The sequence below is a fragment of the Colius striatus genome, chromosome 16 (genome assembly GCF_028858725.1).
Source record: "Colius striatus isolate bColStr4 chromosome 16, bColStr4.1.hap1, whole genome shotgun sequence".
In the NCBI taxonomy this organism is placed as follows: domain Eukaryota; kingdom Metazoa; phylum Chordata; class Aves; order Coliiformes; family Coliidae; genus Colius; species Colius striatus.
The window spans coordinates 7,780,592-7,804,915 of record NC_084774.1 but is presented as its reverse complement, the minus strand read 5'-3'; the positions used below and the strand labels follow the sequence as shown (position 1 = coordinate 7,804,915).

The 24,324-nt window shown below is 53.6% G+C and overlaps 1 protein-coding gene across 1 annotated transcript in view; it reads right to left on the bottom strand.

Moving 5' to 3' along the window:
- Positions 1-4,505: 4,505 nt before the first annotated feature.
- The window catches only part of CDH22 (cadherin 22), a 48,803-nt gene continuing 28,984 nt past the window's right edge, over positions 4,506-24,324 (bottom strand). The window contains exons 7-11 of the mRNA XM_010201939.2: positions 21,980-22,116; positions 14,081-14,202; positions 13,661-13,778; positions 6,708-6,959; positions 4,506-5,305 (exon numbers count right to left, since the gene is read on the bottom strand). Of these exons, the coding sequence (XP_010200241.2) occupies positions 4,767-5,305; positions 6,708-6,959; positions 13,661-13,778; positions 14,081-14,202; positions 21,980-22,116 (1,168 nt within the window). The 3' untranslated portion in view covers positions 4,506-4,766. The remainder of the gene's footprint in view (positions 5,306-6,707; positions 6,960-13,660; positions 13,779-14,080; positions 14,203-21,979; positions 22,117-24,324) is intronic.

Here is a 24,324-nt window from a genome sequence, read left to right as displayed (position 1 = left end):
CAGGGCACTGGCCCTGCAGCCCTCCTCCAGAATATGAGTGGCAAATGGCATGGTCCTCTGCCAGCAAACAGCTGAAGGCTGTATCCCACATGGTGGGGTTGTGCCTCAGCCCCCGAGGAGCATAACAAGGGGAAGATTTGCATGGAGGTGCCACAGCACCACAGCCCTCAGACAACACAAGACCATGGGAACTCCTGCAAAGCAGCTGCCACAGCAGACATTCTTCAGGCAGAGAACTACCTGAGGCTGCAGGCGTGAGCACACAGGGCATGGCACGGGCAGGTTCCTGCCACAGCCCCTGGTGCCAGCTGCTGCTGCCCTGTGCTACCCCTGCCTCGCAGACACATGTGGGCGGCTGCTCCTGCTGTGTGCTGCACACCCCTGGGGCTGACACACGACTAAACTGACCTGGGAGAAGCACCTTCACTCAACACTCACCAGCAGAACAGCCCCTGGATCTGAGACAGTTCCATCACTAGGCATTGGTCTGCAGAGCAGGACTTTCTTCCTCTCCTGCAGAAGCAAGGATGAGATCACCCTGCCCTTGCCCTGCCCTGCCAGGAGCCAGAGGCTGCTGTGTAACTGCTGAAGAGAGAGAAGTTGCTATAGAAAAATTTCCTCAAAGGGGGATTGTGTTGAGGGGGCATGAAGCTCTTAAAACATCTTCACAGATGCTTCTGCAATCAGAGCTTCCAGTCAGTCCTCCTCTTCTGTAGTTAAGGGTCTGGTTCTGGCTGGCAATTTGTTGCTTTGAGCTCTCTCTACTCCTCCACAAAATGAAGAGGCAAATCCCTCTGCATGGCCCACTCCATGCTAGGCTCTCGTTACCTCCCTTTGTTAGGAGCACACTAACTGCAGGTGCTTCCTCTGTCAGTGGGGAGCTCCTAGGATAATCCAGCCCACCTGATCCCGAGTCCCAAGATGACTAGGCTGCTTGTTTGGGTGCCTAAAGTTGGACAACAGGATTCAAAGAGAGCACATCTCCATGCTGCTTGCAGCTGGAACATGACAGTTCCTGTTACTAAGGCCCTGGACTGAGAAGCTGGGGTGCCAACACGCAGCAACCATCTCTGCAAACAGCAGCTGGCTGATGTGTGTGGAAGTGCTGGAGCACACGGCTGCGAGGGCACTGCTGACACACTTGCTGTGTGCAGGCAATTAACCATGAAGCAAAAAGGCCTCCTTGAGTCTGGCACCCATAGAGGCACTCGCTGCAACTGTGGAAAGGAAAATAGTGCATTCATTGAGGTCTGGCAGCACACCTGATGCGTCTGAAAAACCCTCTGGCCTCAGGACTCCTCCCTTCTGCTGCAGCATCCTACTAGCTGCTGTTGTCAAAGGTCACCAGATGCTTCTTCCGTATTATTTAGTGATTAATCAAGGGAGCATGGTGGGAGCGGAGGCCTGGGGAGGGTGAAGGATACAGAAATGCTCAGAAGCCTCAGGGATCAATAAGCTGATTTGGAGTGAGGACTGCAAGATGTTATTTAGATGACTGTTGCTTTATGGAGAGGTTCAAACGCTTCCTGTGCCATCTGCTGACCCACAGTGACGCCACCACCGAGGCCATGCCATGCCGCCGTGCCGGCCGGCCGCCGTGTGCTGGCCCAAGCCCTCGGCAGCGCGTCCCTGCCCCTGAGCACCCCCGTGCTTGTGGGGGGTGGGCTGCTCAGAGACGGGGCTGTGCAGCACACCGAGGCAACAACACTAAAGCTGCACTTGTTAAAGAACATTAAGGAATTCTGTTGGCTGGGAAAGGAGGATCATGAAGATGCATCATCAGACTTTCTTTTGTGGCTGGGCAAGCAGTGTCCCTCGTTCCTTCTGCTGTCGTTCTGCGGGATGAAGGAACGATGGCCCTTCGCAGGACGAGCTGCTGCCGCTCTCCCCGAAGGACAGCGCTTCTGTGAGGATCCTGCGCCCACCACGGCGGCTCCTGCCGGGAGCAGACACCAGGCCAGCACCACAGCCAGCCCGGGCATGCACCCAGCACCTCCTGCCACACACAGCACAGCCCGACCTCCTCCTGAAGAGATGGAGAACACCAAGGGCTTTTTTTCATTGTTTCCTTCAAATTCAGACAGAAAACCTGATCCTTCTCTTGAAACTTTTTCTGATGAGCATTTCAATGAGAAAGGGGAAGGAGCCAGAGCAGTTATGTCCTGCCAAGGGGCGCGTGGTGCAGGAGGCAGCTCAGGGCAGGGCAGCCCCGGCAGCACAGCGGGGGAAGCGCAGCAAAGCGAGGCCAAACAAGCAAATACCACTCAGGCTAGACGACAAGGAAATAATTTATTTCCAGGTCCTAGAAAGACCTTGAAAAAAATAACAAGGGTGAGAAAACCAACCTCCTGCTTTCATTTGGGTAGAGAAAGAAAACCAAAGTGACTCCCTCAGCCGCTGAGGCAGCTGCCAGCCTCCTGCCGCGAGCGCCCGCTGGCACCGCGCTCCTCCCCTATTTACACGTGGGATAGAAATGAAAACACAAGCCTGCGTGCATGTGTGCTGGGGAGACTGGCTGGTTGGGGATGGGGAACAACCCGGTGGGAGGGTTCCTAAACATGTACCCTGTCAGACCCCATCTCCTACGGACAGAGCCCTGCTATTGCACAACACTTTTGCTAGACGAAGGGCCGGCTCTGGCGGTGCTCGGGCACAGCTCCTTGGCCCGGAGGGAAAAAGACAAACACGTTCCTGAGGAAAGAGAGGGTTTTCTCCATTCTCCTGCTCTGGGGTGTGAGGCATCACCTGCCTGAGGTGGTGTGGCAAGAGCCAGCACTCAAGGGCCAGTGTGAAGCAGCCATCTGGCTCTGCTGCCTCCCCAGCATCATCACAGTGAACCAGCAGCGTGCTGGGTGCCGGCAGTGGGTGCCTGCCACATCCTTGGGGCGAGACCAGAGAGACCCTGAGATGCGAGCAGCTCCTGGTGGTCCCAGCACAAAAGCCAAGCTGTGGCTCCCATCAGGGCGGACGTGGTGGCAGCGAGCAGGAGCAGCTGAGGGCAGGAGCTGCAGCAAAGACGTGTCCTGTCCCTCTCTGCTGTCAGGTCTCGCTGCAGGACCAACACCAGCAGCCGGGAAGCAAAACACAGTAAAAAAAATGAACACACGTACATTTACAGTTAAATCTTCTCCAAGGAGAGAAAATACAGTCCGTAACTAAACTAAAAGGACAAACCCGATGAGAAGCCCAGGATGTGTCAGGCCTTGGAGACCTTATCAGCTACCTATCAATGATGAAATTGATTTTTTTCCCCAACATGAACAGATGAGGAGCTGCACTAGGCAGCATGGCTGGAGAAGCTGCCCCAGGGCACTGCTCAGCTTGCTGCTCAGTTTACCCTGGGGAAGTCAGCAGGTTGGAAAGCCACAGGGCACTGTTCTCCTCCAGCATCACCTGCAGCCCTAGGAGCAATGGCTCATCCTGACAGCCTCCTCCTGACCTGCCTCCCGAAACCAGAGAGTTCGTGCAAAGGCAGCCCTGCTGTGGGAGCTCATGCTGGTTTCCTGTAGGGCACTGTTCTGGGATGGGGATGCCCTGGGGTACTCTGAGGTGTCACAGACCTCCTGCCCAGCCTGCAGCAACCAACAGCAGTGCCAGCAGGAACTTGCCTTATGCACACACCCTGAGGATGGCTTTTCTATCACCAGTGGTCACGCTTTGCTGGCAGCTGGGTGTGAGCAGGAATTATCCCTCCAAACCAGGGGGCTGGGGTTCTCACACCTTACAGCATGGTCCTCTAGCCAGGACACAGCTGTCCCCCTCCACTGAAGGGCCAAGTGCACCAATGTCCTGCCTTCTGCCCTGCGCAGCTGACACTGTTCAGTAGGAAGCTTGTTCTTGGCCCAAGAGCCTTGGGCCCTGGGCCCAGCCTGGCATGAGGAGGTGCAAAGCCCACCCAGGGCTGCTGCTCTGCACCCCTCTGAGAGCGTTCCTCAGCCCCACACCTTGGGAGTGTGCTGGATGTCGCTGTCCCATCACCAGAGCCTTGGGGCACGTTGGGACCTTGCAGACAACATCTGCGCAGAAGGGAAGGGAGCCCCTTCAAGTCACAAGCATCTGAAAACTACAAGAAAGGTCTAAGAACTGAGAGGTGGAGCAGTTGCAGCTTGAGAGGAGAACTGTGTTTTGAAGTGAACTCCAATGTGGTGGTCGCTCTGTGAGAGACTTGACCTCAGAGCCCACATCCAGCACATGCATCCCTAGCCTGGCACACTAACCCAACACCGTGCCAGCAGCCCAGGAGCCCATGTGCAGAGAGGAGGAGGACTCAAAGAAACGAATGCACATAAGGGGAAAAAGCTGAACAGAAGTTAAAAGCCTGTTTCCCTCTGCAAGGAAGGCTCTTAAAGAAATCAAAGCACTTCAAATGCTCTGACTCAAGTGACAAAAACAATTTAGACAACAAAAGGCTCCCAGTTTGCTCTTCCTCTTCTGAACTGAGCTCACTGAACAGATCTATTTAAATGATAATTTGTGGGGGAGAAACCCCCTCCAAACTCTCTTGAATTAGATTTTCTCTTTCTTAAATTAATGTGTAGTGCTTTAATGGAGACTGGTACTGGTATTAAGGAGATGAAGATGGCCACAGCAGCCCCTTTGGGCACTCTGGCCTCACTGTGCGGGTGCAGAGGTGCCCCGAGGAGGAGGCAGCTAATGAGGAGCTCATGGCCCGCTGGCCCGCCCGCCCCACAGCTCAGCCCAGTTGGGACACGCACGGCCCGGGGCAGCCCCTCGGAGCAGAGCTGGGGCTGAGGCTGGCGGCACGGTTACGACTCCTCGCCGTCCTCCTCCGCCCTGCGCCCCGCGTACAGTGCTGCCAGCTGCCGGAAACGGGGCCCCCAGCCCCCCAGGTAGGAGAAGTCCTGCTCCGAGCCGCTGGACCAGGTGTTGATGGAGCTCAGGGAGGGCATGGGGGAGTCCAAGCCTTCGAAGGCGTAGGTCTGGAAGGAGTCGTAAGGCGGCACAGAGAGGTCCTCATCTGCCTGCTCCACTTTCCTGCAGATATAGTCTCTGAACACAGAGAAGTCCAGGTCAGGGCTCTGCACCCACTGCGGAAGGGCCCGGAGCTCAGAGGCTGTGTTTCTGCTCAAGACCCCTTCTCCTGGTCCCCCACCTCCGTCACCACCTTTGATCTCACTGAAGTCGTAGAGACTGCGCAGGGCTGACATGTCGTAGGCCTCTGTGTCCTGCTCACCACCCCCTTCATCGTTGTATTTGATGACATTGTCCCTCATGTCCTCGTCATCCTCAGATGTCAGGTGGCTTTTGTGGTGTCGCTTCAGTGTGAGGATCAGAAGGACCAGCACTGGGAAAGGAAGAGACGGTGAGTGGGGCTGAGGGGCTGCTGTGAGGCAAGGGCAGCCCGTGCTTGGCTGCAGGAAGCGGAGGCACAGCACCCCTGGCTCTGCAGCCGAGACCCGCTGGCGTGCCAGATGGTTCCCAGCAGCCAGGCTCATCAAGCAGCAGCTGTGCTGTGTCAGTGGCTCCAAGAGAGGTTTGCCCAGGCTCCGGTTCAGCCCAGGAGTTTCCCTTCCCATGCAACACGACTGCTGAGACAGGAGGGATGGATGGATGAATGCACAGTTGGACAGACACACGGATGGATTCTGCAGAAGATGAGCAGGAAAGCGGGGTGCATGAATCACAACAGCAGGCAAATGTTGGGAGGGTGAACGTGAAGCAGATGGTACAGAGCCTGAGCAATGAGCCGCAGCTGTGTCCGGGATCATCATCCATTCATCCCATCACCTTTAAAGCACCAACGTGCACTTTATTCGTTTGGGCAATTAGGCAGAAATTTGTTTGCACTGCGTTGGAAAATGAAACCAGTGTAAAGTGCACCCTGTGGGAAACGGTTTTCTGAACGAGCACACAGCAGGAGACGGGGAGCAGAGACGTGCCAAGAAGAGGAGACTTCACTGAACAAAGCACTGGCTTCCACAAATGTCCCACAGCCCTCAGGAGACAGTTGAGCATCAGCACTGATGCCAGGAGGCTGTCACAGCTCCAGCGTCCATCAGCTGCCCTACGCTAAACCTGAGGGATCTGCAACACCCCTCCCTCAGAGCCCCTTCCACATGAACACAAGCTCACACTTCTGCTGCACCTTCATGCCATGCTGTGGTGGCCCAGCACGAGCTTGTGGCAGCCAGCAGCAGTCCCAGAGTGCAGGTTCCAACCTGGGCAATGCTCTGGTTTGTGCACACCGCAGCCCCATGTCCTGCCCCCACACCCACTCACACGCTGACACCAGCCCTCCCAGTGCTCCAGGGCAAGAGCACGACTGCCTGCTCCACACCTGCCTCCCTTGGCCACCACGCTGGGGTGCATATGTGCCCCATCTGTGAGAGGCCCGCTGTGGGGACAGCACAGCAGCCAGCAAGCAGCTCCTGGCTCCTGCTCATGGAGGTGGTGAGCAAGCCAGCAGCTCTCCAGCCTGTGCTGGGCAGCAGCCCGGGCTGGTTCCTGCCTGGCACAGAGCCCTGCCCTGGCTGCCTCGCTGAGCCCAGCCCACGGGAGCTGGGGCAAAGGTGGGAGCTTCCCCGGTGGTCCCCCACTGGCCCAGGCCAGGCTGCAGCTACCAGTGAGGGCAGGGGTGGCAGAGGAGCCTGCACTGTGCTCACCCCATTGTCCTGTGCTCGTTTGTGTGACTGCAGGGAGAGGGGACGGGGCAGCCCAGGAGGAGGCTGGGACAGGCAGGCACTCACCAACCAGGATGAGGATGCAGACCAGCAGGGCGATGAGGGCGCCGGGGCTCAGCGTGGCTGACACGACGAAGGCCGTGCTGTTGCAGGACTGGATGGCCCCACTGCTGTCGCAGCCGCAGACGCGGATGGTCAGAGTCCCTGTGCTGCTGAGGGCCGGGGGGCCGCTGTCCACCACCAAAATGGGCAGCAAGTACACATCCTGCTCCTGGCGATTGAAGCCCACTCTCTGAGTGTGCACCGCAGCTGTGTTGTCTGCAGGGAACAAGGAAAGCCACAGCAAAGTCACTTCCCCAGCACGGTCAGTGGGACTTTCTGGGAGCTCCTCCACACTCCTTTGCTTGTAACAACCGCTGTTGTTTGTGCACCAATGCCAGCAGCTGCCCAAAAGGGAATGGGACCTCCCTTCCCTCCATCACAGAGGAGCAGGGACATAGCTGATTGCTCCCGTGTCCCACAGCCTCTCAGAAGCCTGACAACCCAGAGCTGGTCATCTCCACGCCAGTACGTGCCACTTTGCCAGGCAGCTCAGGACCAGCCTCGGTGTCTTACCAGCCAGCACACCCAGGGCACAGCAAACCTGAGACAGGAGCAACAGCAGGTGGGTGTCTGAGCTGTGCTGGCAAACAACACAGTCAGAGCAGAGAGAGGGGAAAGAAACCTTCCAGAAGACCCTCTGAGAATTGCATTGAGGAATTAGGATAAAAATCAGTTGCCAACGTGGAGACCAGAGCAGACAGGGGTCTGCAGGTGGCACTGAACCTGCAAGAGCAGTTACTCCAAACCCAAGAGCTGTGGGTGAAGGGTCCTGCCTCCATCAGAGGGCCAAGTACCCCTAGGATCTTTTATAACTTCCCAAGGGGCAGGCAGAGCTCCTCCCAGCCAAGCCAGCCATCCTCCTCCCCATCTGCTGTTTCAGGGGCTCAGCCAGCACAGCATAAACCATTATGATCCCATTAACATGGCCACTTCACAGGACCCTCCAGGGTCCCGGTGCCAGACAGAAACCCAAGTAGCAGCTGCACCCAGACAACCTAGAGCAGGAAGGGTAGGAACAAGGACTGAAAATCAGCTCAGCTCCCTGCTCATGTGTGCTCCTCACTGCCAGCCAGAAGCAGAGCAGTCAGGAAAGAATTGCATAGTGGCTGAACAATTGTGGCCAGATGTCAGAAGTCGCTGCCGACTGTCTGCAGTCTTTATCTAATTGGCCTGCTCACAGCAAGGTGCTGCTGTGTACAGACCTCCTCCTCACTGGACCTGATTTATGTTGGACTGGTCCCTTTTTGTATCAATCAGCTCTCCAATCAGAAAAGACATCTATTCTAATTCTGGCCCTTGGTCGGGATCTTGTGGATTCCTATCAAGGCTGAGCCAGCTAAAGAAAAGTTATGCTACTTGTCTGCAGGAGCTCTCCCAGCGCCTGGGCCAGCACCCTCCCAGTGCTGTGTGAATGCTGGTGCAGCATCAGCTCCTCACCTCTCTGGAAATGCAGCAGAAGGCTGGTGACTTCCTTTCTGTTTACAGCCAGCTCCCGTTAGGGACCTGCCACAAGGCACACTGTATTTTTAGAAACAATCTCTAGAAACCAAGGAGAAATACACGTGTGAGCTGCAGCCACTAACCTCAGCTCAGCTGAGGCTGCTCAGGCAGTGCCTTGCACCGCTGAGCCCCCTCACCTCCAGGCACAGCAGGGAGAAATATTTTCACTGCTGAACCCACAAAGTCAAAATAAAGCAGTCAGTACTTAAATATACCAGTGGCATGACAAGACAGCTCTGCTCAGAGATGGGCTGAGGTCTTGCTCTGTCACTCAAAACTCAGTGCTAGGGAGAGGGACAAAACTCACACCTACTGTTGCAAACATAATGAAACTACATCTTCTCTCTTGCTGAGCACTTCCTACAGGAGAGGGATCCACAGAAATACCACATCTGCACCTTGGGCATTGCTCACCCAGGCTGTGCAGCCAGACCCCAGTCTTGCAGAGACCAGCCCCTCCAGGCACTGAGGTGGCTGCAGCTACCTCCCCACTGGCCCCTCACTGTGCCCACAGCATCCCAGCAACGGTGGGCAACTGTTTCCTCTGTTGAGTATTTACACCCATGTTACTTGCAAACTCCTGTGTTCCCTTCTGAGATGCTCCAGGAAAAGCAGTGCTCCTGCCATGCAATGTAACCTAAATGATGATATAAGCTAAGTCTGGGGAATGTGTCCTGGAAAATGCATCCAAAGCGACCTCCCACAAAATAATGTGATTTCTCTTGGTACAGTTGTTTCTTTACATGCAGCTGACCCAAGGCAGATGGCTCAAGATGTGTGTCTTGGCACAGATTTGTTCCTATCATCACAGCCTAAATCACTGCAAGGAAAAGCTAGGCAGGCCTGGCCCTGTAGCCTCTTGTATCTCTTCTCTGTAGGAGCCAAAGTATATCTCTGGGGTCACAAGGTTGAGGAAAAATGTTTCCCAGGAGGTGGTACAGAAGTCTGAGCAGATGTTAATCCACGGCTCTCCTGCACACACAAGTTTGGATCTCCACACGTTTTCCTCTCCAGTCTACACGAGGCTGCACTTTGTGCCATGATCACACCACTCTAAAGGTTGTGCCAGGTGTTCTTTTAAAGCTCCAAGCCAAAGTATTTACTACCATTGCCATTTTGCTACAGAAACTGACATCTTCTCTGTAGGTTTCCTATGCCAGCCTCTCCCTGACCACGCTGTGTTGCATTGTGCAACAGACAGGAGACGGAACCTCCGCCTGCCTGAGGGGCAAATCACCAGACACAGCAGACATCAAGTGTGCAGGGACCCATCAATACTGCTCTAAGAGGAAAGTCTAGGAATGCAATATACTCTAGTGGTAGCATAATATCACTAGGAATAATAATTAAGTCTCTCAGAGTCCTCCAAAGAGACTCTTGGCAGCTTCAAAGACAGAACTAATAAATCCTTCTCATAACTCAATCTGGAACAGCACTAAGCGAGCAGAAGGGAGCAAGCTACCTCCAGTTTGGATTTGGAGTCTCCCTGCCCTCTCCCAGACTCCTGGGGCCCCACAAGCATCTGCCTTCCCCTTCTCCAGCAGCTGTTGTGCCTGGGCATGGCAACCCTGGGAGGGACCCGTGGCCACACTGCTGCTGGAGCTGCCCGGGAGGAGCAGCCCTCCCCTTCACCCCAGGAGGGTGTCTCTGGTAGGAGAAGAATCTGATTTTTCTCTTTTGCCTCCTCTTTCTCCTAAGCTCTCTGGGTGCCAGGCCATGGCACCATTGTTGTTCATTCTTCTTTTGCTCAGCCTCCATGGAGGTTTGATGCTGTTTTTCACTCCCCATCAGATCAGCATCTGTGCTGCCTGTGCTGAGAACAGCATCCCTGTGGGGCTGGAGGAGGCTTCCTCTTATCCTGAGGCAAGCTTCAAATCCTAACATTTTGCTTTTGGTTGTTAGGATTCTCAGATCTTCTATCACCCATTACATGCTCCTAATGAGACCTGCAGAGAGTTTAGACATCTGCTTGCCTAGCCCTCAAGCTCTGGAGTCAGTAGCTCCATGTGTCACTCCTTATTAACTAGCACCCCTTCCAGGTTGCTGGGCTTGGATGCTTTCTACCATCCCTTCCAACACAATTAGCATTTCTTGGAAAACATTATTTCAGATTTTTATTGTCTTTGATCCTTTTCTAGTCAATTTTCTCAGGACAGAGAAGCCCAGCAAAAGGTAAGTTTGGGGGCAAATGATGGAGAACACCTTTGGAATGGCCCAAATTGGACCTGTGTGAGGTCAAGCTTTTCCAATTATATCTCTTCCTTTAGGCACTTCATTTGCTGAGCATCTTACTTGAGGATCTGGGCTGCTGTTATCACACATGACACTTGTTCTTTGTCTGATGAATCAGGAAGTGCTTGAGCACTCCTTTGGACGGAGCAAAAGCAAGGCAAGAGAGATACCAGGAGGAAATAGCACAGTTTCTAAAAGCCCAACTCCTGCAAACCAGCTGTAATCCAGCTAATGCAATCTCCTGCAGGGTCAGCTTTTGCTGTCCTGTCTCTGACCCAGAGCATCAGAGCCAAGGCAGCTCTGTGTGACACAGGATGTTGATGAGCAGGGCTGCAGGTGTTAACTGCAGGCACTCTGCAAGGGCCATCCCCAGTCAGTGCAGCTTTGGCTTGAAAGGTTTGGGCAAGTGGCAGTGTTGTGACTGTACCGAGGTGGTATCAGGCTGCAGCAGACAGGCCCCATGACTACTGCCATATGCCCAGGTACTGCACAGGCTGCAATCACCCCGGGCTTTCCCTGAAACCCTTGCAGGCTTCCTCCTTGCTGCCCATAAGGAGCCCTAGAAGAGCCTTGGCAGCGTTCTTGCCCTCTCCTTCCCTCCTGTTCTCCCCAGCCTGGCTCTGCACTTCAATAGTAAATTTACTCTTTCTGCTTCCCCAGCCTCCCCTGTGGTCAGTTTTGCCAGCAAGGTGCCTGCCTGAGCAGCTGCCCCTGCGCTCGCCCTACACGCTGCATAGCTCAGAGCCTTGGACACCTCTCTGGCAGCTCACTCAGTGCTGGCCATGGGCAGCCAGGCTGCCCACCTCCCAGCCCTGCTGTGGGCAGGTGCTCTAACCCTGCTTGATGAACCAACCATCGCAGGAGTGCTCCCAAGCAGATGCTCGTCCCTGCCATGCTGAGGACAAGTAGCCCCCCCAAGGAAGCTTTCTGCTGCCTTGCAGGAGCTGAGGGAAGTAGGTGCAACGCAAAAGAGAGAAGGATTTAAGCAAGAGCTTAACGAATCCATCTGTGCTGACATCCATCAGTGTCACTCCTTGGCTGCAAAAGCAATATTTATAAATCACGTTTCAAAACTGGCTACAAATTTGTACAAAGAAACAGATGGGCTAGTGGTAGCAGTTTGTCACCACTGATATTTATACGGAGGAGTAGAGACAAGTGCAAGAGGGGTGAACGCATGAGAGGGAGGCAAGGGTGGGAACGAAGGAGGATGCAGCAAGGGAACCCACAAGATCAGGTGGTGAAGGTGAGTGCACCCAGGACTGGAGAAATGGGCAGGGGGAGAAATCAAAGGGAGATGACACTGACAGGCACACATTAGAAATGAGGGGTTCTCCATCTGCACAGGCAGCCGCCTCCTCTTGCTTGGGAAGACAGCAATCACTTGGCAATCGGGAGGGCCTCCAAACACCCTGGGAATAACCCTGCAGCAACAGCATTTGTTTTCCTGAGAGCAGAAGGCTGGAGGTGATGCCAGCTTTTACTCATTTTATGCAGTGTTGCACCACACACAAAGTTTGTGGGATCGTTTAGCACAAAGGATTACCCTGTGCAGTAATAGAGCCTCATCCCACTCAAGAGAGCAGCAGCTCTGGGGAGACGGCAGCACACAAGCCTATGTCCTGCACCCTCTTCAGTGCCAGCTCTGGGGCTGCTGCTGGTGAACCCTGACTGCCCAAACAAGGGGCAGTCACTAGGCAGGGAAGCAGCCCCCCCGAGCTCCAGCCCTGCTGGGCAGGTCCCTCTGGCCAGACAGGCAGAGCAGCGGCAGTGGCCCTGGGACTGCTGACATGAGAGCAGCAGCCCTGGGCCAGGGGAGCTCCTGAAGGGGTTCAGGCAGAGATGGACAGCAGGGTGTAACTCAGTGCACTCAAACACACTCTCATAAGGTCTGTCAGGGAAAATGAAGGAAGTTAATCACTGGGTGTGGGGCAAAATCTTGCAGAGGATTAAAGTTTGCTTACATGATAAGAAGCAAAGGTCTTGTGAACAGCTGCCCTGTGCATGCAGGGGGGAGGGTCTCGGGTCAGAGACAGATGCACTTTTTAGGACACAAAGCAATAACAGTCCTTTCACAATTACGTCTGAAGCTTTTTGCCAAGTTCCATTTGGACTATCCCTAGTAATGTTAAACCCGACTGAGCAAGCAGGATCTCATGTCAGCAGAAGGCCCCTCTGATAAGCTCAGAACAAACTAAATTAGACTTTTAACAGATGAAGTTGCAAAACCAGGAGAAAATGGTTTTAGAAAAATCTAACCAAAACCAGAGAAGCATTTCAATGTGGTCTGCTGGCCTCCTTCTAGGCTGGCTCCTTTGACAAAGCAAGTGCATGTCTGGCTGGAGAAGATCCCAGTATCTGCAAGGGTCCCTGCTGTAATTACTGCTGCAGTCAGCACCTACAGTCACCCAAAGCATCAGTCAAATTTAGGAAGCAGCCTAATAACTCTCTTTCTGGGTTGCTACCATCCACACCAATGCAGCCTGACCTTCTAGCTCACAAAGCCAAGAGCAGTTGGGGCTCAGTCCCAGCTCAGAGGCACAAAGGACCCCAGAGATTCCCAGAGGGAAAGACAAGGCCCTCTCCAGCTGTGTTGCCCAAAGGAGAGCCTCAGGAAATGTGGAGAAACTGTGCTTCTGAAATGTGTCTCTGCCAGCCACATCCCAGATAACCTGCAGTGGCTGAGGGCAGCTGCTGCACAGCCCCGCTGCCTCCCATAGCTCCTGAGCTGCTCCTGCTTGCAGTGGCACAAGGACTGCCCACCCACATGGCAGCCCCAGGATCACCCACACTCCAGGATTTACCTTGGACAGGGATAAATCGAAATGTTCAAAACAGGAGTGTGTTCATCTGTAAATCCATGTCATCTCCTTGCCTGCAGGCAGGATGTAGATTTTGCATCAAGAAAGGGACTGAGAGTCCTGAAAACACTGAAGACTAACCAGACAGCACAAGAGGAGCTTTCAAGCTGGCTGCAGCAGAGAAGAAAGCTGGCATAGCCTCTTTGAGGAACTCCCAACTGCTAACTGACCAGTCCCATCATTTTGAGGTGGCAAGGAGCCTTGCACAGTGCCCAAAGCATCCTGAGCTCCATCCGGCACAGAGTGACCCACCGCCCCATCTCCCTCCCCACAGCCAGCTGTGCCTGGAGGCTGCAGGATGGGGAAGGCTGCAGAAGGGCTTACCCTTAATATCCAGCAGAGAAAAATGGTGGTTGTTGGTGGCTTCAGGTGCCAGTGTGAAGTAGAAATGATGACCGCTCTGAGGCTCATCACGATCTACAACGCTTATTGTCTGTATCAGCTGTGGGGAGAAAGCAGAGGTGAGAATCATTGCAGCCTCCCACAGCTCCTCCCACAGGGTCCAGCCCAGCAGAGCATCACAGCTTCTGCCACAGAGAAGGACAAGCCTTTGCCTCTGTAGGCAGGGTTAGCTGTAGGACAGTAGCAAACTGGTTCTCAGCATGACAGCAGCTGCATGGGAAGAGGTTCAGTCAGAAGGGGAAGGATGAGCAGGCTGGCACTAGTCCAGAGCGTTGCTCACAGCACGAGACTGCTGCAGGCGCTGATAGAGACCCAGGAGAAGGGCTGGGGAACACCTGCTACCTGGCCTGGCTTGGCATCCTCACACACAGCCGCTTCGTAGGGGGTGGCAAGCTCGGGCGGATTGTCATTCACGTCCAGAATACGGATACGGAGAGAGGCTCTTGACACCTGTGAGTGATTATCTGAAACAGAATAAAGAAGCAGAGCTTCGGCAGGAGGTGCCATCTGCTGCTAGCAGGGAGCAAACCCTCCTCGCCTCTGCCCATCCAGAGGCCGTCATGGCCACACAGCCGCTGCTGCAGATTGGTCACACAGCCCCACGACCCTGCCCACGGCACAGATCCTGGAAAAGCTGAGAAGCCCTGAACAAGTCCTCATGATAAGGGTCAGTCCCCACTGATGAGCATCTGTGCAGCAGCCAGCCAGCACCAGGAGGGCACACGCAAATTCAGGTGCAAGAACATCACATCTGCTGGATCCTGACCCTTACAGCCCAGGGACTAGCAGCAACGGCTGTGAGGCAAGTGAGCAGAGCTCACATCAAGAGAACAGGGTGGTGATGAAATCCATCATGTGCACTTGCACTGCACCCAGGTGATCCAGGGGTGAACGTGTCCTGTCAAGGCACGAGGCTTCTGCCCTGGAACCTGGGCATTGCACACAGACACCAGCTTCTCTGTTGCCATCAGCAGCTTGAACTTGAACCTAGTACTATCTGGCAGCTGGCACAGGGGAATACAAGGTAAGATCTAGGGCATCCCCTTTACCCCTATGCTCGCCTGCCATGCCCTGTGCCAGCAGCAGCCCTAGGAAGCTCTCCCCTCCCTTGGGGCCAGGTCTGCACACATGGAGCCACTCAGGGCCATGCCCCTGAGGGGATAGCAGTCACAGCTCCATTCACTGCAGCACTGCCCTACCCCATGCACTGCAAAGGTACATTAAGCCCTCACTATAAGATTATAAATCACTCTGGAGGGCCTAATATTTGCTGAAGCACCTCATGTGCTTCCAGCCATGAGAGCTCCCTCATACTCCATCTCCTTTGTTTTACCCATAGGTTGCAGCTGTGACAGACCTGATGCCTCTCTCCTCACTCAGGCAGGAGCTTTGCTGCCTGTTTGTCTATAAAATTAATGCTGGCCCCCACGGATCAGGTGGGGGAGGACCCAGGGGAGCGGAGATTTAGCGCTGCTCCATAATTAGCCAGGAACCTAAGCCCCCTCCCCAGAGCTGCCTTCACCCTGTTCTCTTGTTATCACTCCCTCTCACCCAGACCAGCTGCTCTGGTGATTAGATGGTTGGTTTAGGGGGAGGGAGGCAGAAGTCGTGACTAAAAGCCTGGAACTATGTGTTATTTTAAAAGGCGTGTTAATGCAGTGAAATAAACTGCAGTTGCTTTCAGGAAGAGAGGAAGGGGGAGGCAGCAGGGTGGGAAGGGAGCCTGGGGGAGGCAGAGGGTTGTGCCTGATGCCCACCGGGGCCACCAACAAGCTGGAGGAAAAAAGGGTTCAGTTTCTGCAAGGACAACAGCCTCTCATCGCCCCCTCCTCAGCTCACAGGAAGATGGCTAAAGGTCCCTGCTGCTCAGCTCTGAGCCATGGAGGCACTGCCAAAAGGCAGAACGAGAGGAGAGGAAAAGAGCCCAGGAGGAGGAGCAGCCCAGGGCCCCATCTCTTCCCCTTCCTACTATGACCCAGAGGAGCAGTTTCTCCCCTGCTGCCCCATGGTGCCCAAACTGGCTGTGAGCAGGAGCCGATCCCAGCGCTGCTGAACTCTCCCCAGGAGCTCTCAGCACAGCACGTGCCACAGAGGCTCTGCAGGGCCAGGCTGGGACACGCGGATGAGCCCGAGCACAGCAGCTTCCCTCTGAGATCACCTCTCACAGTCTCATCAGGAGGGACGTGATCAGCATATTTCGAGCTGGGCACAGCCCTAGGTCTGTCCTGCGGAGCAGCCTCAGCCAGCAGCTGCCAGGAGTGTTTTATGCTGTGCATGTGAGTGGGGTCACCCACACACCACAGCACAGCACCAAGGACCTTGCTGACCCCCCTGCCAGAGCCAAGCTAACATCCCCCTCCCCTGAGCACAGCTCAAAGCACTGCTGTCCTTTCTAAATGCACTCTGTCATGAAGCAGCTCTCCTTTGGCCCCTCCTGAAGCAGCTGAAGCCTGAGGCTCAGCTTACTCCTGACTCAGAGACAGTGTTAAAAGTTGAGATCGCCAGGAACACCAAGGTTAGAAATGCAACCATTGCTTTGTTGTCTGTTCTTCCAGTGAGGAGCACATGGGCTTCTTTACATTTTGCCTGTATTGTGATCTATGCTCTCTTTATCAACCTCCCTCTTCCCTTGAGCCAGAACCTGGATTTATGGGTGGAAAATATGAAAAACAGTTGGATGTATTTAAAAAAGAGTTATCTCCAAAACATCCCTGAAATATGCTTTCTGTAACTGTGTTGCATAAACTGAATTTCTTATGGTCAGAAGTGCAATTAAGATTGTTGGAGTACATCTGTGATGAAAGGCATGATGTGCCTAATGCAAACTTTGCATCTGCAAGGCCCAATGTTCTCACCTGCGCACAGAAATGTCTGCATGCACCCCTACACATGCTCCAGCACACAGAAGGCACGTGCCACTGCAGCAGCCTGAGTGGATGAGGCCTGCGGGAAGGCACAGAAATGTGCCCTGGACAGGCTCTGCCAAACAGCACCTGGGCAGCAGATGGGGTTGAGGGTTGCATGTGCCAGGCTGAGGGCAACTGGATAGGAAAAAAAGTCATCTTCGATTGCAGCATCTCTCCTCAGTATTCCAGCTCAGCTGACTGACATGCAAATTAGTTTAATTATTTCTTCTTCTAAAATAAATTATATTTTGCAGTGGCTGCAATATGTTGTGTCAGGCAAAATTACATTCAATATTTTTAAACTAATTGATGTCAGCCTTGAGAAAACCTGATTGACAGCAGTGAGGAAACTAGGCTGCTACCTAAATGCTTTCCTAAATTAAAATTAAACATGCCGTTTTTCTGCATTTCCTTCAGGAGCTGGAATGCTATTAATCTGAAAAGACTGAAGAAAGAGACATGGAAAATGCAGAGAACAAGGAGGAGATGCCAGAAACACAGCAGTGCAGCGCAGGAGCTCCGGGATGCTGACTGACAGCTGCCTTTGCCAACACGGGCTGCATTATCGCAGGGCTGCTGGAGCCTGCTGGGGGTGGGGAGTAGAGTTCTGCCCCCTGCTTCCATGCAGCAGCATCTGCACTTGCCTACAAACAGCCCAGGGTGGGCCTGGCCCCCGTGCCAAGTTGTCATGTAGCAGGAGAAAGCTACTGTCCTGTGGCATGGTGACACTGAGACCAAGCCTCAAATGCTATGGCTGAATCTTCAGCCACATTCCCAAATGTTTTCTCTTAATTAACTATGCAACTAATTGGAACAGGACAATATTCTTGTCTTGTCAGATGCAAAATGGCAACAACTTACCCCTGCCTGGGTGCTGGACAGGTGACTGCCTGGACGACACACTGAGGGCAAATGCTCTCCAGGAAGCCTGGCAGCAGAAGCTCACAGGATGGGAAAGCGTTGCCAAGTTGCTCAGCCATCCCTGCCACAGCAGGAAGGGAAGGGATCCATGTTACTGGTACACTGGGATCCAGTCCTTACCCTGCCAGAACCACACACAAGTGCAAAACCAAGCACTGTGCATGTTTACATCTGAAAAGCTGCAAATCCAGCCATTGCAGAAGCATGCATACCATTTGCACTCCTGCTCCAGTGAGAGCCATGTAGTGATGCCACATGCAGAAAGGTGGTCTGCAGCTTTCCCAGGCTCTGAAGCTGGTTGAGGAAAGCCCAGGGGACCATGAGCTGTTGTTTGTGGCTGCAGCACTTGGGGAAACACAGCTCATGGATACTGCTGGGCAGTGTACAACCCACATTCCCGTGTTAAGGGCAAATTCACACAATTCTGAATTAAAAAATGTAATGTTAGTAAGGAAGGGAGAAGAGGCAGAGGTGGAATCTATTCCTTGCTATCTCAGCAAAGGGGGAGAACAAGATGCAGATTAGAAGACTGGGATGGGCCACTCTGCTTTCCAGCACTCACACCATGGCTGTGAAGCACAGGGTGGTTTTGTAGCTGCCAGTGCAGCTGCCTGACTGCAGAGCAGAGCCTTGATGGCAAGGACCAAGCAGCAGATGCCAGGAGTAGGGCTCGTTGGACACCGGCAGCTACATCAGAAGCTGGATCTGAAAACGTGGCTCCCAGCTGAGAGGAAGCAAAGCGGAAGCAGCAGTTAAGCCAAGAAACATATAAATGGCTCTCACCTCTCCTGAGCCCTGCCCGAACTCAGCAGCATGAGAGTCATTAAATCGCATCCAAACACAATGCTCTGATTAAAGCCAGTCTCCAGCAGGAAGATTTATCATCTCAATTACCAGCAGTGGACACAGCAGTCAAAGCCTCATCATTTTACATGAGCAAAGAGGAAAACAGGAAGAGAATCACTAATATTAGCCCAAGGAACGTAAACAGCTTGCAAGTGAGATGAAGATTTATCTCTGGAAACGCTTGGCCTGGTCCCAGGCCAGATTTGTTGAATGGCCCCCATGCTTCCTGCTGACTGCCACGTTGCAAGGCCAAATATTCTGCTGGTCACCAGCTGGCTGAGACAGCTCATGCTGGGAGTTGAGACCTGTCTTCCTTCCCTCCTACCCACAGCAGGCACCTTGCCCATCCTCATAGAGGCAGCCAGGCGCCTTCTGTGGCTTTTCCTACTGCTCCTCAGATGCAAATATACTCTTTTTGGTTATGAGGCATGCACTCCTGGACACAGTTGCTGCAGCAGCAGCACCAGGTCCCAGGGATGGGGCTCTCAAGGTTGGCGGGGACAGCTCTCACGTTGAGCTGCTCAAACCTAACAAACAGACTGTCTTTGGGAACAAGTGCTGCCAGCGGGCAAGCTTTCCATAGCTGCCATAGCAAACCCTTCTCAGGACTGTCCTGACAGCAGGCAGGGAGAGCAGCTGGAGGAGGCTGCAGGGCAGCAAAACCCTGGTGCAACACACTCCAGGCTGTGTGCTTGTGCGGGTGCAGCTTCCCACCAGCCCCTGTGGGCTGAGCCTGGGCACAAACCCAGGCAGTAGCATGTCTGCTGGGCTCACTCCAGTCCTTCTGCAAAGTTTACAACTCACTGGGGAAAGAGGAAGAATGTTTAACCAGTTGCATCTGCCAGAGCTGACAACATCCTGCCTGGACGTGTAGCAGACCCTGCGGCAGTCAGCTGCAACCTGTATGGCTGCAGCAAACCCAGACGGGCCCTGCCAGCTCCTCCTGGGCACAGACACCTGTGTGCCAGCAACTGCCACATGCCAGCAACTGCACCGGCACCAGTGCAAAGGCTCCTCATTGCCCTGCGCTCACACTGCTGCAGCTGACCTCCAGCACAGCCTGACAGCTACCACAGCCCTGCTCTGAGACCCTTCCATCACTTGGAAAGCTGTACCTTTACAACTGCCCTTTTCACCAGAGGATTCAGACATAAATTGTACTTTAAATTCAATATCAGTCATTAATATTTCATGATTACAAAACGTTAAGGATAATGTCACTGGGAGGAATGTCTGGGCAGTTAAAACGGATGAGTCAGAGCTACCGATGGGAGAAGTCAGAGCACTGAAGAGTCTCCTCAGCTTTTGAAGCAATCCAGCCTGACAGGCTTCCCTGCTGGAGGGGAGTCGCAGCATTTACTGACTTGTTCTGAAATCCTAACCACTGTGTGTAAATATTGTCCTTCTGATTCTTGTCACCTCATGTTTCCTCTGGATGCTGAGTTGTGCTGCAATGCCATGACCCTCTCCTTCCCTGCCACTGCTGGCAGAGCCTGCCCGTGGAACTCCAGGGTGTGCCATGGCTCTGCGGCAGGCCACTCTCCCTCCAGCATGGCCATGCAGCCCTGGGGTGTGCCACAGCTCTGCAGCAGGCCATCGTCCCTCCAGCACAGCCACACAGCCCTAGCACGCCTGCTCATCACGGCCTGATGCCAGGCAGGGCTCACAGCAGCACTGCAGCTGATGATGTGATGGTCACTCCAGGCTAGGAGGTACAAAGAATCAGTGCAGAAAGCGGCTTGGGACATGCAATAGAGCTAGGGTCTCCCTCCCCAGGGCAGCAGTGCAGGTCTGGTCAAAGCCACTGCTCCTCTGACCCTCTCCTGGGGCAGTGAGGCCTGGGTCATGGTGTCCTGGCCTTGCCAGAGTGTTTGGCTGCCACTGCAATGGGGTGGCCCAGCATCAGGAACTGATCTCCAGGCCCCAAGTCAAGTCCTAGCCTGACTCTTGGAACGTGAAGGGCAAATTCCTGCTCAAGAACAAGCAAGGAAATAAAACCCAGAACTCCTGAGGGGTCTTCGGGAGTGAAGCCTGGGGAAGGCTCTTGCCCACAGACAGGTCTTGGCACAACGTCTGAGATGTCAGAAGATGCTTTGCAGCCCAAGCAACTCCCCAGTACCAGCTGCTGTGGGGCAGCAGAGCGCAGCAGGTCCCAGGCAGCCCTGGCAACTTGCACATCCAAAATGCAGAAATCTTTGAAGAGTACGGCAATGCTTTTCTTCTCAGCATGGTACCTGCCTGGCATTGAAGTCCTTTCTCTATATTCAGGCTCAAAAAACCCAAGGAACACAGAGCACTCCCTGGGCCCCATTGGGCCAGATTCACCATGGTGCATGGGTGAATGCAGAGCCCATAAGCCACAGCGCTGTGAAAACATGATAGAGGGCAGCAGGATGCCCAGGGCAGCTTCCTACCTGCAGTGGAACACTTGCAGGGAAGCAATGCCTGCCCTTTGCTGCTATTATATTCTTTTCATTCCTTAAGAGGAGTTTATTCAGAGCTCCTTTAAGCAGCAGGACCCAGATTTGTTCTTTTCTTTCTTAACTGGAGAAGAAAAGACAAACAGAAGTTCTGCTGGAAGCATCCACACCAGGCTCTGCCGCCCCCATCACACAGAGGGAAGATAAACTAACAAAACCCACAGAGCCACTAAGCTGCTCCCTCCCAGCTGAGCATGAGCAGATTTGGCAGTTACTGTAAATATAGGCTGAATGATAGCATAGCCATAAGGGAAGGAAGAGACCACCACCAGGGCTCTCACAGGAGGGTCAGAAAGGAGCTAATTTCAGAAGAGTACAAGAGAGCTTCACCTTCTCCTCTGCCCAAGACTTTTGCCAGTGGGCTGCAGGGTGAGGCCAAGCACTGCAGCCAGAGGTGAAGCAGCCTGTCAATGCCTACCCTGGCAGTGCCACTGCTCTCCATTCCCAGCACACAGGCTAAGGGACGCTGCCTCCACACCCCCTTCCCACTGCTGCAGTGCCAGGGCCTCCCATCCACTTCTTGCTGTGCCTTGATGAGCCTTGCAGCCACAGCAAAGGCAAAGAGACCAGGGACGAAAGGCACAGGAGGCAACCAGAGCCACAAACTCAGTGTGCAGGTACAGCCTGAAAATCCTAAACATCATGAGCCCCCAGCAGACGCGAGTGCCAGCAGCCATCTGTGCCACAAGGCTCTAGCTGATGAGGCATCCACCCACAGCACATGGCTGAAGGGGAGGATGCAGGTGATGTGAGCACAGACATCCCCCAGAGCCGCTCTGCAGGTGTGAATGTGCAGAGAGCTGCAGGGGGATGACTGGCAGAGCTGGCGCAGAGCTAACACAAATTTGATTAGTGTTCATCAAATATACTATTCGACCATGCTCCCTTATTAATGCTTGAGTTAGGAGGAGTATTTTTAGGTTGTCTGGGGAGATATCAGACTCCATGCTGCTGCTTGGGGTTTTTTTTACTCCTGTGTTCATTAACACTTGCACCTTGGTCACCTCTGCAGCAAATGCACTGGTGTTTCCCCCTCTGCCCCAGTCCAGCACAGACTGTCTGCTCCATGCAGCACTCCCCTATCTCACCTGCTTCCATTGCCAAGACAGTGATGTTGTGCCACCCTGCTGTCTCCCGGTCCAGGACCTTCCCTGTCACAATGGCACCTGTGTTGGCATCGATGTCAAAGATCCTGTCGACATCCGTGCTGCGGTCGATGGCGTACCTGGGCAAAAGGGGAAACTGTGAATGGCTGGATGTGCTAAGCACCCCCTCACCATCAGCCCCAGGAGAGCAGGGATCTAACACAACAGGCTCTGTATCTCTGCTCTCACATTTCCTCTGATGCAGCATGGTACACAAAGGCCACGCTTCTGCCAGGCTGCAAGCCCAGAGCCCTCAAGTAAAATTAAAGTGTGGCTTTTGGTGCATGAAGTGGAACTAAGCACAGACTGTGGACAAAGGGAACAAACCTGCTCTGATGGGAACCTTATGCTCAGGACAGACAGAGCGATATAGAAATCACAGGCTGTAACTTCGCTTGTGACTCTGGGAAGCTTCTGAACACTAATCCAAACTGAAGGAGGGCACTCCTCCTCCAGGAGCCCACCTCATCTACCATCCTGTTTACTGATCCTGAGACAGCACACTCCCAAAAGAGAGCTGGAGGACAGCCCAGCAGCACACAGGCAGGTTTTGAGACAGACCCCTAGGATAACCTCAACTGCAGCCACAGCAGTTACGAATGGCAATGTCTCCTCTGAATCCAGACTGAACCTGTGCAGCTGAAACAAGAACTCTGGCAGCAGAGGAGTGGGAAATGCCCAGTATCCCCACAGCCAACACAGCACATCATCCCCAGCAGCCCTTAGATTTGCCCCAGTTTGGGCTCCCCAGTTTCACAGGAGAAGGCTGAAGAACTCCTGCAGCTCTGGCTGGCTCCAGCTGCTCAGCAGAGACCCTTCACAAGCAGCTCTTTCTTCAGCTGCCCCAGTTCTGCCTCAAAGCCCTTTCCCTGGGCACCTCATCAACAGCCTATCACTCCCTGTGCTGCCTCAGAGCACAACCCCCAGCTCTTCCTGAAAGGCAAACCCACAGCTCACAAGAAGAGTCAGACACAGGTTTAGCCCTGTGCCTTAACCATGACACCACAAGCCCACGCAATAAGCCCCCGTGGCATGTCCTGCCTTTCCAAACATTACACATGGAGTAAAGCAAGCCAATAAATCAGGGCACAATTAGATGCGTGATCCTTGGGGAAAGGACTGGAAGGAGAGCCTAACCCAGCTGAGCCCCTTGAGCACAGCCATAACACAAATAACAAATGCCACCACTGCAATCAGTATTAGAAATCCAGAAGGCCTGCAAACCACAAACAATACAGCATAATGTTCTTGTGTACAGCATTTCATACACATTGCATCCCCGAGTGCTTTACAGAATTAAATAATACAAGACAGCAAAGAATACAAAGGATAAACTACCAAAAGCAAAGCTGTGAATAAATTAAAACCTTCAGTCACATGTTCAACAACAGAAGGAAGATAAATGTAGGGACAAAGCAAGCTGGAAAGCCGACGAGACAGGACTGCACAGAGAGGCCACATCAGACACGAGGAGCAGAGCAGGACAGACTCTAAGCTAGAAGCATGTTCAGGATGGAGGCACTCTGCACACTGCAGGGTGGCTTTCCCAAATGCTCATGTCTTGCCCTGCACAGTTCAGCTGTGGTCTGTGGGTCCATCATTTACATGGCTCATGGCTGAAGAACACCAGCTCACCTTCTGCATTCAAAAACAACCACTGTGCACAGAGGCCCATGCCCTGGGAGAGAAACCAGCTGCAGATGAAAGTACCTTGAGAGGGGCACCTACCTACACAAGCACCTATCTACCCGTCTGATGGAGGCACATACAAAGGCATTTCCATGCTGGTTAAAGTGTTATACAGTATCTGATAACATTCCTTAGCTCTCTTCCTTTCAGACAGAGGATAAGAGAGAAAATGCAACAACACTTGCTTGTCATTAAGAGAAGAATGTTAAAAAAACCCCCGTCTAAACGGCATCTGCTCACATGTACAATCTCACATGCTCTGCATCTATCTGGCTGGCTTCCTCCCTCCTCCCTGTATCTAGAGGCAATGGGGATTGGATACGCAAAGCCAGGTACAAGACTAAACATCTCTGAACCTACTACCTGGGACTTCCTAGTCATCCTGCATGTTCTGCCATAACTCCCAGCTGGAAACAGAGCCTCTACAGGCATGTAGCCAGCTCCAGAAGGGACAGTGATCCTGTCTTGGCATGTACTGCAGCCTCTCACCCACTCTGGGCTTGCCCACTGCAAAGGGAATGGAGAGGTTTGGCCACTCTGACTTGTACACATCAGTCCAACACACTGCTGGAAGGAGGAACAGAAACCAAGATGACACC